The 12,505-nt window shown below is 39.5% G+C and overlaps 1 protein-coding gene across 1 annotated transcript in view; it reads left to right on the top strand.

Moving 5' to 3' along the window:
* Positions 1-430: 430 nt before the first annotated feature.
* The window catches only part of NALCN (sodium leak channel, non-selective), a 283,373-nt gene continuing 271,298 nt past the window's right edge, over positions 431-12,505 (top strand). Inside the window, exons 1-2 of the mRNA XM_052650063.1 lie at positions 431-538; positions 6,471-6,653. Of these exons, the coding sequence (XP_052506023.1) occupies positions 431-538; positions 6,471-6,653 (291 nt within the window). The remainder of the gene's footprint in view (positions 539-6,470; positions 6,654-12,505) is intronic.

Here is a 12,505-nt window from a genome sequence, read left to right as displayed (position 1 = left end):
TGCTGAGCCACCAGGGAAGCCCCTTTAACCTTTCTAGTTGCATGTATTTATTATATACAGTAAATGGAACTTGAGTGTAATTAACAAACTTGCCAGGTAGCGCTAGTGGTAAAGAATCCACCTGTCAATGCAAGAGACATAAGAGATATGGGTTTGATCCCTGGGTCAGGAAGATCCCTTGGAGTAGGGCATGGAAACCCACTCCATTATTCTTGCCTGGAGAATCCCATAGAAAGAGAAGCCTGGTGGGCTGCAGTCCATGGGATTGCAAAGAGTCGGACATGACTGAACAACTTAGCACGCATATATGCAGGCTTGCATTGGGACTTCGTTTTTGTGATCAGGGTAAGGATGGTTTGGGGACTAACTCACTCTGTCTTTCTTCTCTTAGACTGTGGTTTTGAACTTGCTTCCCAGAGCTAACTTCAGCATGCTCAAACGGAAGCAGAGCTCCAGGGTGGAGGCCCAGCCGGTTACTGACTTTGGTCCCGATGAATCTCTGTCAGACAACGCAGACATCCTCTGGATTAACAAGCCAGTAAGTTTCTTTTTTAAAAAAGAATAGAGAGGCACATGCTGATATGAAGCCGCTTTGATTCATTTAATTCAGAAGCTCCTGTCCCTGTGATTTGAAACGTCTGAGCGGCAGTAGAATGTGGGTGAGTCTTGGAGTCTGGGAGATGAAAACGATTCCGATGACACAATGAGATGCCATGTGAGTTACTCGCAGAGGAGGCATCAGAGGTGGCTCCTCGGCCTGCCCTCTGTGCATGTCCTCCTCGGAGTCACAGAATGTGGAGTTAATGCCACTTCTCCGGCAGACCTGAAGCTGGAGACCGAGATGAGGGATCTCTTCACTTATCCTCACCATGCAGGAGTCTGAGGAGATAATCAGATGTTAGGAATTAAAGGTCTCCTTCTGAGTTGCAAGTAAAGGTTAATGAGATAGTGGATAGTGTCTGTGAAGAACTTGTCACCTTCTCTGCCTAATTAAGCTGATGAGAATTTGAGGCAAAGCCCAGCTACACGTAGTGTCATTTTACACGAGGAGACAGTCTAGCGGCCAGAGCTGCGGCTGAAGGCATCGTTGCAGGACTGGGAAGCTCAGCTTCCAGCAGCAGTCCTGTTGTTCCGTCACTCAGTCATGTCTGCCTCTTTGCGAACCCATGGGCTGCAGCACACCAGGCTTCCCTTCACCATCTCCCGGAGTTTGCTCAAGCTCATGTCTGTCGAGTCGGTGATGCCATCCAGCCATCTCATCCTCTGTCGTCCCCTTCCCCTCCTGCCCTCAGTCTTTCCAGCATCAGGGTCTTTTCCAGTGAGTCAGATCTTCACATCAGGTGGCCAAACACTGGAGCTTCAGCTTCAGCATCAGTCCCTCCAGTGAATATTCAGGGTTGCTTTCCTTTAGGACCGACTGGTTTGATCTCCCGTACAGGATCCACTCTCTTATCAAACTCAACAGCAGAAGCTGAAATCAGGAAATGAACTGCCACTCTGGCGCTGCTTGTCTTTCCCTTGACCTTGACCGTAATAAAGATGATCAGCCTTGGTCCCCTCTGTCCTCTCCGTTCTTATCTATTCTCCAGACCGCTTCTCAGTTGCTCTTTCTTTCCACATTTCTGTGTCTGTTCACGTCACCCTCTGCTTAACAATCATTGAAACATCCCTATTACCTACATTGACAGTTTTAAACAGTAGTTTGTATCATACGCAAGGCCCTTTATACTGTGGCTGTAACTTGTGCAGCAGCTGCCTTTCCTGCATCTACACTGTCCACTAATCGGCAGCGTCCTGCTCCTCCGAGGTGTCCAGCCAGTCCGCATTGTTTCCTTTGCCCTGAGATGCTTCCCCAGTGACGGACTACCCAGGTGGCTCAGTGGTGAAGAATTCACCTGCAGTGCAAGACTCCCAGGAGACACAGGTTTGATCCCTGGGTTGGGAAGTTCCCCTGGAGGAGGGCATGGAAACCCACTCCAGTATTCTTGCCTGGAGAATCCCATGGACAGAGGAGCCTGGCAGGCTATAGTCCATAGCGTTGCAAAGAGTCGGATACAACTGAAGCGATTTAGCACTCACACCCAGACGAGACCAGTCCTCCTTATCCATGCCACCCCTGCCCCCATCCACTCTGGAAGTCTCCTGCCTTTGACCCTCCCCCACCACCAACAGAATGAACCTCTTCTCTTTCCACTTTTCCTACTTTATATGTGCTAGATATTCAAAAGCAGAGACATTACTTTGCCGACTAAGACCTGTCTAGTCAAGGCTATGGCTTTTCCAGTGGTCATGTATGGATGTGAGAGTTGGACTGTGAAGAAAGCTGAGCGCTGAAGAATTGATGCTTTTGAACTGTGGTGTTGGAGAAGACTCTTGAGAGTCCCTTGGACTGCAAGAAGATCCAACCAGTCCATTCTGAAGGAGATCAACCCCGGGATTTCTTTGGAGGGAATGATGCTAAAGCTGAAACTCCAGTACTTTGGCCACCTCATGCGAAGAGTTGACTCATTGGAAAGGACTCTGATGCTGGGAGGGATTGGGGGCAGGAGGAGAAGGGGACAACAGAGGATGAGATGGCTGGATAGCATCATGGACTCGATGGACGTGAGTCTGAGTGAACTCCGGGAGTTGGTGATGGACAGGGAGGCCTGGCGTGCTGCGATTCATGGGGTCGCAAAGAGTCTGACACGACTGAGCAGCTGAACTGAACTGAAAGTCACTTCACTCATGTCCGACTCTGTGTGACCCTGTGGACTGCAGCCTACCAGGCTCCTCCGTCCATGGGATTTTCCAGGCAAGAGTACTGGAGTGGGGTGCCATTGCCTTCTCCTACTTTATATGTAGATGTAAGTAAAAAATGATTTCTGTATGAATATATATGTGATGCATCTTAGACCGAAATAGGCATAATATCACTCATTAGTGATGAGTTAGAACTGTATTGTTTCCATTGGTGTGTCTTCAGAGCCCAGTGTAATTTCCAACACGTAGTAGGTCTTTCCCATTTATGTTTAGGGAATTTTGAACGAAATACAAAATAAAGCTGTCATTTTTTCTTAGCATCCACCAGTAGAGAGCTTTCTGAGACCTGAAGAAGGTAGTTTTACAGATGTAGGCTCGGAAGACTAACTAGAATGATTAATGCTTAATGAGAATTCATTCTTTAAATCCATGATGGTTTTGTGGGAGAACTCATCTTTTGAGGCTCATTTGTGTAATTAGGTCCTTTGTATTGGAGGCCTAGATGGATCTAAATTTACACGTGGTGTTTATTGAAGTGCTTCTTGATTGGCATGAAAAGCACATCAACTTTTAAAGTTAATCATCAGTGACTTATGTGGTATGGAAATCAGTGGCATTATGTCTTCATGCAAATATTACAACTGTCAGGTTAATATTATAACCCACTCACCAGCCTACAAGTGTCTGAGTCTCCTCAAAGTTCTGACAGCCTTTTCTGTTTTTCATCTTAGGTGGTTGTTAGCTTGTATGGCTTCAGAACCCATTGACTATGAAACTGAAACAGCTTTTTTTTTTTTCCGCAGACAGTATATTAAAGGATTAATATGACTGCATATATTATGTATATATATATATATATAGGCTAGTCAATAGATAACACATTGAAATTATGTTTAGGAATTGTGTACTGATTTGTTAGTAATATTAATTGTGTGGGTTTAACATGCAAATGCATTAATATTTTTTAATCCTAGCTATTAATTTTCATAAGAAGATATTATACAGATGATTTATGTTCTACACTTATACACATGTATACACACACAGAAACATCTTTAACTTTTTAATTCCTTCTTTATGTTAGGATTAGGGAAAGACCTCAAACAGCAAGTGCACTGCCAGCATTGCACAAAAATGTATTTTTTGGCATTTTGGGGAGAGATATCTGAGCTAAATTTATATGAAACATGTTCTCAAAAGTAAAGAGGAAGTTTCGTTTATTATTAACTTTTGAAAGTATAGGATGAGAGCAGATTTTAAAATATATTTTCATACACACATGTTAACATAAGATAATAGAATGAAAGCCCTACATATAGGAAGTGTTATATATCAGTTAACTTTAAGAAGCATCTAGGGTCAACTGGGATGAGCCCATGTGCTAGATTCCAGGGAAGATAGAATAAATATGGCCTCAGAGTCCAGATGCTCACAGTACATAAAAAGCATATCCGTTTTCTACATATTTTCATTGAATGAGGCTCTGTTGTGTCCTTATGTCCCAGTAAGTGTCAGGGGCTTTGGGATAGTGTGACCTGGTCCACATTGAGGTGAGGTTTTATTAATGTAGGACCACAGACAAGCTCCTTAACCTTCCTGAGTCTTAGTGCTTCCATGTGGAAATTAGGCTGCTTTGAGAATTAAATGATGTAAAATACTTCAGGCTCTACTACAAAGCCACAGTCATCAAGACAGTATGGTACTGGCACAAAGACAGAAATATAGATCAATGGAACAAAATAGAAAGCCCAGAGGTAAATCCACACACATATGGACACCTTATCTTTGACAAAGGAGGCAAGAATATACAATGGAGTAAAGATAATCTCTTTAACAAGTGGTGCTGGGAAAACTGGTCAACCACTTGTAAAAGAATGAAACTAGATCACTTTCTAACACCGCACACAAAAATAAACTCAAAATGGATTAAAGATCTAAATGTAAGACCAGAAACTATAAAACTCCTAGAGGAGAACATAGGCAAAACACTCTCCAACATAAATCACAGCAGGATCCTCTGTGATCCACCTCCCAGAATTCTGGAAATAAAAGCAAAAATAAACAAATGGGATCTAATTAAAATTAAAAGCTTCTGCACAACAAAGGAAAATATAAGCAAGGTGAAAAGACAGCCTTCTGAATGGGAGAAAATAATAGCAAATGAAACAACTGACAAACAACTAATCTCAAAAATATGCAAGCAACTTATGCAGCTCAATTCCAGAAAAATAAACGACCCAATCAAAAAATGGGCCAAAGAACTAAACAGACATTTCTCCAAAGAAGACATATGGATGGCTAACAAACACATGAAAAGATGCTCAACGTCACTCATTATTAGAGAAATGCAAATCAAAACCACAATGAGGTACCACTTCACACCAGTCAGAATGTCTGCGATCCAAAAATCTGCAAGCAATAAATGCTAGAGAGGGTGTGGAGAAAAGGGAACCCTCCTACACTGTTGGTGGGAATGCAAACTAGTACAGCCACTATGGAGAACAGCGTGGAGATTCCTTAAAAAATTGCAAATAGAACTGCCTTATGACCCAACAATCCCACTGCTGGGCATACACACCAAGGAAACCAGAATTGAAAGAGACACATGTACCCCAATGTTCATCACAGCACTGTTTATAATAGCCAGGACATGGAAACAACCTAGATGTCCATCAGCAGATGAATGGATAAGAAAGCTGTGATACATATACACAATGGAGTATTACTTAGCCATTAGAAAGAATACATTTGAATCAGTTCTGATGAGATGGATGAAACTGGAGCCGATTATACAGAGTGAAGTAAGCCAGAAAGAAAAACACCAATACAGTATACTAACACATATATATGGAATTTAGAAAGATGGCAATGACGACCCTGTATGCAAGACAGCAAAAAAGACACAGATGTGTATAGCGGACTTTTGGACTCAGAGGGAGAGGGAGAGGGTGGGATGATTTGGGAGAATGGCATTGAAACATGTATACTATCATGTAAGAATCGAATCACCAGTCTATGTCCGATGCAGGAAACAGCATGCTTGAGGCTGGTGCACTGGGATGACCCAGAGGGACGTTATGGGGGGAGGTGGGAGGGGGGTTCATGTTTGGGATTGCATGTACACCTGTGGTGGATTCATGTCAATGTATGGCAAAACCAATACAGTATTGTAAAGTAAAATAAAGTAAAAATAAAAATAAAAAAAATAAAAAGAATAAAGTTCCTGCTGAGAGAAAAAAAAAAGAAAGAAAATATTTAGCACATTATCAGTATTTAATATGTTAATTTTGTTTTTTTTTCTCCCTAAGTAACCCAAGTGTTAGTTGCTTAGTCATGTCCAGTTGTTTGCAACCCCATGGACTGTAGCCTGCCAGGCTCCTCTGTCCATGGAATTCTCTAGCCAAGAATACTGGAGTATTCTGGTAGCCCTTCCCTTCTCTAGGGGATCTTCCCAACCCAGGGACTGAACCCATGTCTTCTGCACTGCAAGCGTTTCTTTACCATCTGAGCCCCTAGAGAAGGCCCCCTTTTCTCCCTAGTGGTGAAATATTGGGTTGGCCAAGAAGTTTGTTCAGAGTTTTCTATAAGGTGTTACAGAAAACCCAAATGAACTTCTTGGCCAGCCCAATATTTCCAACTCAGTATTACGTTTTCCAAATAGTGTGGTTCATAACACGGGTTTCAGATGTTTCATGCCATCGGATAGTAACTCTGGGCCATCTCCACAGTGGGTTCACTCTCTGCTGCGCATCTGTGCCATCATCAGCGTCATCTCAGTCTGTATGAACACGCCCATGACCTTCGAACACTACCCTCCTCTGCAGTACGTGACCTTTACCCTGGACACTCTGTTGATGTTTCTCTACACAGCAGAGATGATCGCCAAGATGCACATCCGGGGGATTGTCAAGGTGAGTGTTTCCATGTTATTTAAGCTCAAAACAAAAGCACACTGAATTCATTTAATGTTTTCATGTTAATTTCAGTCAAATAAAACATCTCTTTATTTTATCGATATTGAAGTCCTTTTAAGAGGGTATAATTCCAGATATTGGCAAAAACATGATACATTTAAGAGTATTATAAAAGTGAAGTCAATCGTGTAAGGGATAAATTCTTGGAATATCTGAGAAGCAGCTACATGGCCCCACCTCCAGCTTCCTGAAGGCCAGAGGAGGGTCTTCCATGCCACCTACAGGGTGATCATGCCACCTAAGCCAAGGAGGCAACTGTTGATTTATGGAATGCAGAATAAGCGTTATATGTGATAAATTTGCAGTGTGATGATAAAAGGGAGGATCTCATTTGCCTGAGGCATACTAAAGATGTAAAGAGGTAAAAAGAGAGACTTGAAATGGAAAGGAATTCCAAGACTGTAAGACAAGAATGTGTAGCATGAAATTGGTGCCATTGGGAGACAATAAATAAAGAAAGAGAAGAAAAAGAAATAAGAAAAGAAGGGAAATTTCTATCCTGGGGTATCTCTTCCTCCTGTGACACTAACCTTTATAGAGGTTAAATGGAAATCCCAAATGAACTTTTTGGCCGGCCCAATAATCTCATCTCAGTATTATAGATGATGCTGTCTCTAAAGTATTTTGATGGGTTTAGTTGCTAAGTCATGTCTGACTCTTGTGACCCTGTGGACTGTCCATGGGATTCTCCAGGCAAGCATACTGGAGTGGGTTGCTGTTTCCATCTCCAAAAGCTATTTTAAGTTGTGCTATTTAGAGAGTCAGTGGTATAATGAAACAGCAGAATGGGTATTAGGGTTTGACAAATGAAAGTTTTAACTCAAATTAGGATTTGAGTCTTTTCATTTATTGGCTGTATAAATATCTCAATGGAAGTAATTGTGATGGAGAAGAGCCTTATTTTGTACAACATTTTTGAGAATTTAATGAGCTGATGCTTAAGATGTATTTATTGGGTCAACTTCATTGCTTCTCTTTATACATAATACATTGTATGCTGTCTTTAAAAGAGAGGAATCACAATCAATGCCCTACTGTCTTCATTTTTAACTTTTTTTTTTTGTATTTGTTTTATTTCATTGTTTACACAAGAACTGAATCAGTCCCGAGAAATAAGTTAGAATTAATTCTGAGTTTATTTTGAAGCATTACAGTGTTAACCAGTTTGACGTATAAAGATACCAGACATAAAAGTAAACATCGGGAAGCACATATATATTCCCATTCTGAGAGAAGGCATGTTATATATACAGAAAAAAATGTAGCAAATATTAAGGTATTCAAAGTAATTCTTTGACAATTCGGATGTGACATATTTACAAGAAAAGTATATGTTTTAAAATAATTAAATTATTTTCATAGAATTATAAAAGTATTGAGATAAATATTAGAAGACCCTGACAATCACAAGAACATTTTCCTATGCTACTGAATGCAAGGGTAGTTCTATAAAAAGTCCCAAAATAGAGGTAATATTTTGCTGCTATGAAATATATCAAGTTACCAATACCAAAATATTAAAATGAACATGCAGTGTGGAAGCTGTACCAAAGAAAACAGCATTAGGCTCCTGAATATCGTCAACTGTCTGCACAAGACTTCTTAGGTGTGCCCATGAGAAAAGAGCTTTCTAAAAGAGCCAATGAAATGGATGCATCTGCAGAGAAAATAACAATTTAAAACCTTTCCATTCTACCATTTTCAAATGTAGCTGCAAAAAAAGAAGAAAAATCTAAATATAAGTTTCAAAAATAATAGCTTATGAATAAAAATGTTGAGTGGTGCATTCTTTATGCATTTGGATTTTTAAACTGATGCTATGATAATTCTAGTGTAACATAGTAACCTCTGGACCCCACTCTGATTTAAGAAATCCACTCCCACTTTCTCGCTCTCAAACAAAAAGTCATCTGAGAAAATGAAAAGGAGAAACAGCGACATGTATGAATTCGAAACAAAACAGTACTGTAATATGGCAAAATATCATAAAAAATAGCAGCATATGAAATTCAAGACTATTTTCTTAAAGCGAATGTTTATGAACCGTAGAAACAGTACTTGGTCAAACTGGTCTATTATTCAACACCTGAAACTAACGGTATTTGTTAGAGAGGAGCTTATATTTTTGACATCCCCATGATTAAATGTATACTCAAAACATGTATTGCACAGAGAGTAGAATAACAACATTCTGGTATCTCTAACACAAAATGGTATGCTACTTAGCACATTAACTTATGCTACTAAAAATTAATTTTATCCCAATTGTTTAAAACCAATCACATAGGACTTTTGAGCACATTAATCTCAAAACATTCCTAAACAAGATGAACGCTTGACTACAGGTTACTAGTGATAAAAAGCAGAGGCTACAACCACATGACTAAGGGCAGTATCTTTACATATAAATGAGGTCTTCCACTGATTCAAATACAGAAGAACTATTTACAGAATTTTGACAAGAAAATCAGACCTCCAAGAAATTTCATACCAAATAATTTTCACTGAATAAAAACCAATGACTGTGCTGTACCTCTTGACTAAGATTTTACAAACAAATGTCCAAGATATACCTGTCTGAATTCTAATTCTCCCCTTTTCTCCAACAGTACAACCCACAACCCTCACTAACAGTTCAATAATACCTTCTCTATGCAAAATGCACTACTCACCTTGAGATCCAGAGCATCAGAAATGGTTATCGTTTCAAAACTGTCCACACTGTAGTATGAATTTTACAGCACCACAGACGTCATGAGTTTAGACATCTTTGTCTGGCAATATTTCAATCAATAATATTAACCAGTAAGAATGTGTAGAACTGAACATTTAATAGGAAGTCACAGTAGCATTTTTAAAACAACCAAAGTAATTAATAAGCATTTTTTCATGTTTTAAATTGTGAAGCGGTTAAATTGTCAAATTCACTAGGAAAAAGTGTCTCACACACACACACACACACACACTTTTATCATCCCAATGAGAACAAAGCTTCAGACAGTTGATACTAACAGGGCTTTTTTCTTTCTTTTAAAGAAATTACATTTTTAACTTTTTAAAACATTTTATTAAGGAAATTTTTAAATTTACATGAAAGTAGAGATTATAGTTGGAACAAATACCTATAACTCAACATCAGTAGTTATCAATACTTGTCCAGTTCTATTTCTTTTTAAGACAACTCTGAGAAATCAGATTATTTTAGAAACAACTTATGCATTGCCAACTGATAAAATCTTTTTTTCTAAATATTGCATTGGGCACAGTTAGCAATAATTTCTTATTGTAGGCCAATACGCAATCCTGATTCATGATGCCCCCCTTGTCATGAGTATTTTCTTTTAGAGTTAACTTCTTTGAGTCATGACTCAAAAAAGCTGCACAAGATGTATTTTTTCGGGTTTGAAGTTTGAATATTTTATCATGTTAAGGGATTAAACATAAATTTCAACTTTTGAGAGTTGTATCATGAACAGCTTTTACATTTTGTTGAATGATTATTTTTCCCTTTGACTCATAATAATGTGGCTTTCCTAGTAATCAAACCATCCTTACATTCCCAGAAAAAACCTGGCTGGGTCATAACACAGTTTTGTTCTGTTTTAATATACTATTTCATTATATTTGTTATTACTTTTCTTATTTAAATTTTGTTTAATCTCTATCAGGCTTGATATTAGCTATTCAGTGTATATATATGCTGTGTATATGTACTTTTGTGCTCTAAAATAATCTGAGTAATCTTGAAACTGTTTTAGCTTGAAACATTTGGTAGAAATCTCCTGTGAAACCATTTTATCCTAGTACTTTTTTGATGGGACTCCCTTTCTTTAAATTGGTTTGTTTAGACTTGCTTGGTCTTTACTTGATGAAATAAATTTTTTTAAAGAAATTGTCCACCATTAAGTTTAACTTATTAATAGTGAATGTTTACAATGTACTGATTTCCAACTAAAATATTTGTACAGCCTTTTTTCAAAAATGAAAATTTGTGAAGAAAAGAGTAACCTGATGCTTAAAATAGAACATGATTTACACATATACTTTATTTGGGTCGATAGACTCAAATCCTGTGTCCCTGGAAAGGCTAATCTTCAGGGAAAAAACAGGGACGAGAAGGTAGTGATGCACTTAACACTTACCAGTTGTTAAGGAGATAAAGAATGCCAGCACAAGATTTAGCCCCCAAGAACTGTGGAGTCGTATGCACACCCTACCTTTTGCAGGTTGTGGACAATGGCAGTGTTTCCACTGCATACATGCAGATACACAATAGTGGTTCTTCTCGTTACACAGTGACTGGGGCAAGTGTTTTTGCAAATGTGCATAGTGAACATTTGTATGGTGAGAATTCAGATAGTGAGAGATCAGTACTTTGTGGAAAACACTCTAATAGTGGTCTGAAAAAGTGATAGGGGAAAGGGGGCACCAAAAAACAGTGACAAAATCTGTTTGGAGCTGCCCAGAAAAGTCTTGAAGAAAGAGAATGTTGAAGTCTTGTCTTGAAGGATAAGGAGGAGTGGGCTATGGCTGGTGTCATGGGGAGGGAAGTAAAGGATTTCACGGAGAGAGGAAAGCAGTGCTCTGAGACACACAGCCTTGGAACAGACTGGAGCCGTGGGGTGCCCTGTGTAGCCTTAGTCAGGAGTAGCAGATGGTATGCCCAGGGAACAGCCGGGGAGGACCCTGGGGAGGGAGACCAGCTGCATCTCGGGGGACCCTGCAGCCTTGTGAGGCGCTCAAACTTCCTTCTGCAGCCTTGTGAGGAGCTCAGACTTCCTTCTGTGGTCAGTTAAGAGGCATGGGGGATCGGAGTACGCGTGACATAGTTTGATTTGTATTTGAGAAGTTCACGGTGGAGATCAAACGCTCCATGCACTGCAGGAGAGAGAAACTGAAGCACAGAGTCCTTCCGGCAAAAAATGTCCTTCAAAAGTTTCATTAGAGGCATGTATCTGCTTGAAGGATTTCACATCTCTTATAACATTTCCCAAGCCTGACTATATCTGCCAATTAATTTTCACTCCCCGATCATTTGTTTCTAATTGACTCTCCCACAAATTCCTGTTCTGAGAAGCATTGTAGCTCAACCAAATCCCTATGGGCAAAAATAAAGCATTGGGGTGATATATGCTTGTGTTTTTGTGAAGCATTCCATGTAGTGCAGACTGTGAAGTCTTCAGACAATTCTCAGTTGTCTATTTTTCATCTGGCAACAGACCTGGCTAAAAAGTAGCATGCGTCCTCTGAGCATCGTTGAAGTAATAAATAATAATGCTAAGACACAGTGACAGATGGTCCCTGGGAATGCAGAACAATAAATCATGTGCTTATGAAACTACACCCATGCATATTGTTTTGTGACTGCAAACTATGTCCCTATGAATGTCTTCAGGTAAATGTGTTTGTTTTCTCTGCTTGTTAAATCCTTGCATAGCAATTTAAGTTCCTCTCTTCTACTGTATAATTGATTGGCAGCCTCCAAGTGTTTACCTTTATAAAGATTGATAGACAGCTCTTGAATAACTCATCTCCTCGGCACCAGCCTGCTGATTTCTGCCCATAACTCAAGCACTCTCTCCTCTTCAATTCTTGTTGATGCAACAAGCAAATTAAAAAACCTTTCTTTCATATTGGGAGACATTACAGTTTCTCAAGTACCAATGGGCCTTCATGTGTGTTAGTTTGTGTTTCCATATTTTGGAAGCAGGGGGGAGGGACAATTTATTATTTGCAAGTATTATAACTTGAACATGAATACAGTAGGATTTTAAAAGGATCTGGACATA

Source organism: Budorcas taxicolor, chromosome 12 (genome assembly GCF_023091745.1).
Source record: "Budorcas taxicolor isolate Tak-1 chromosome 12, Takin1.1, whole genome shotgun sequence".
In the NCBI taxonomy this organism is placed as follows: domain Eukaryota; kingdom Metazoa; phylum Chordata; class Mammalia; order Artiodactyla; family Bovidae; genus Budorcas; species Budorcas taxicolor.
Note: the sequence above shows the minus strand (reverse complement) of the source record. Positions and strands in the feature narration are given on the sequence as shown.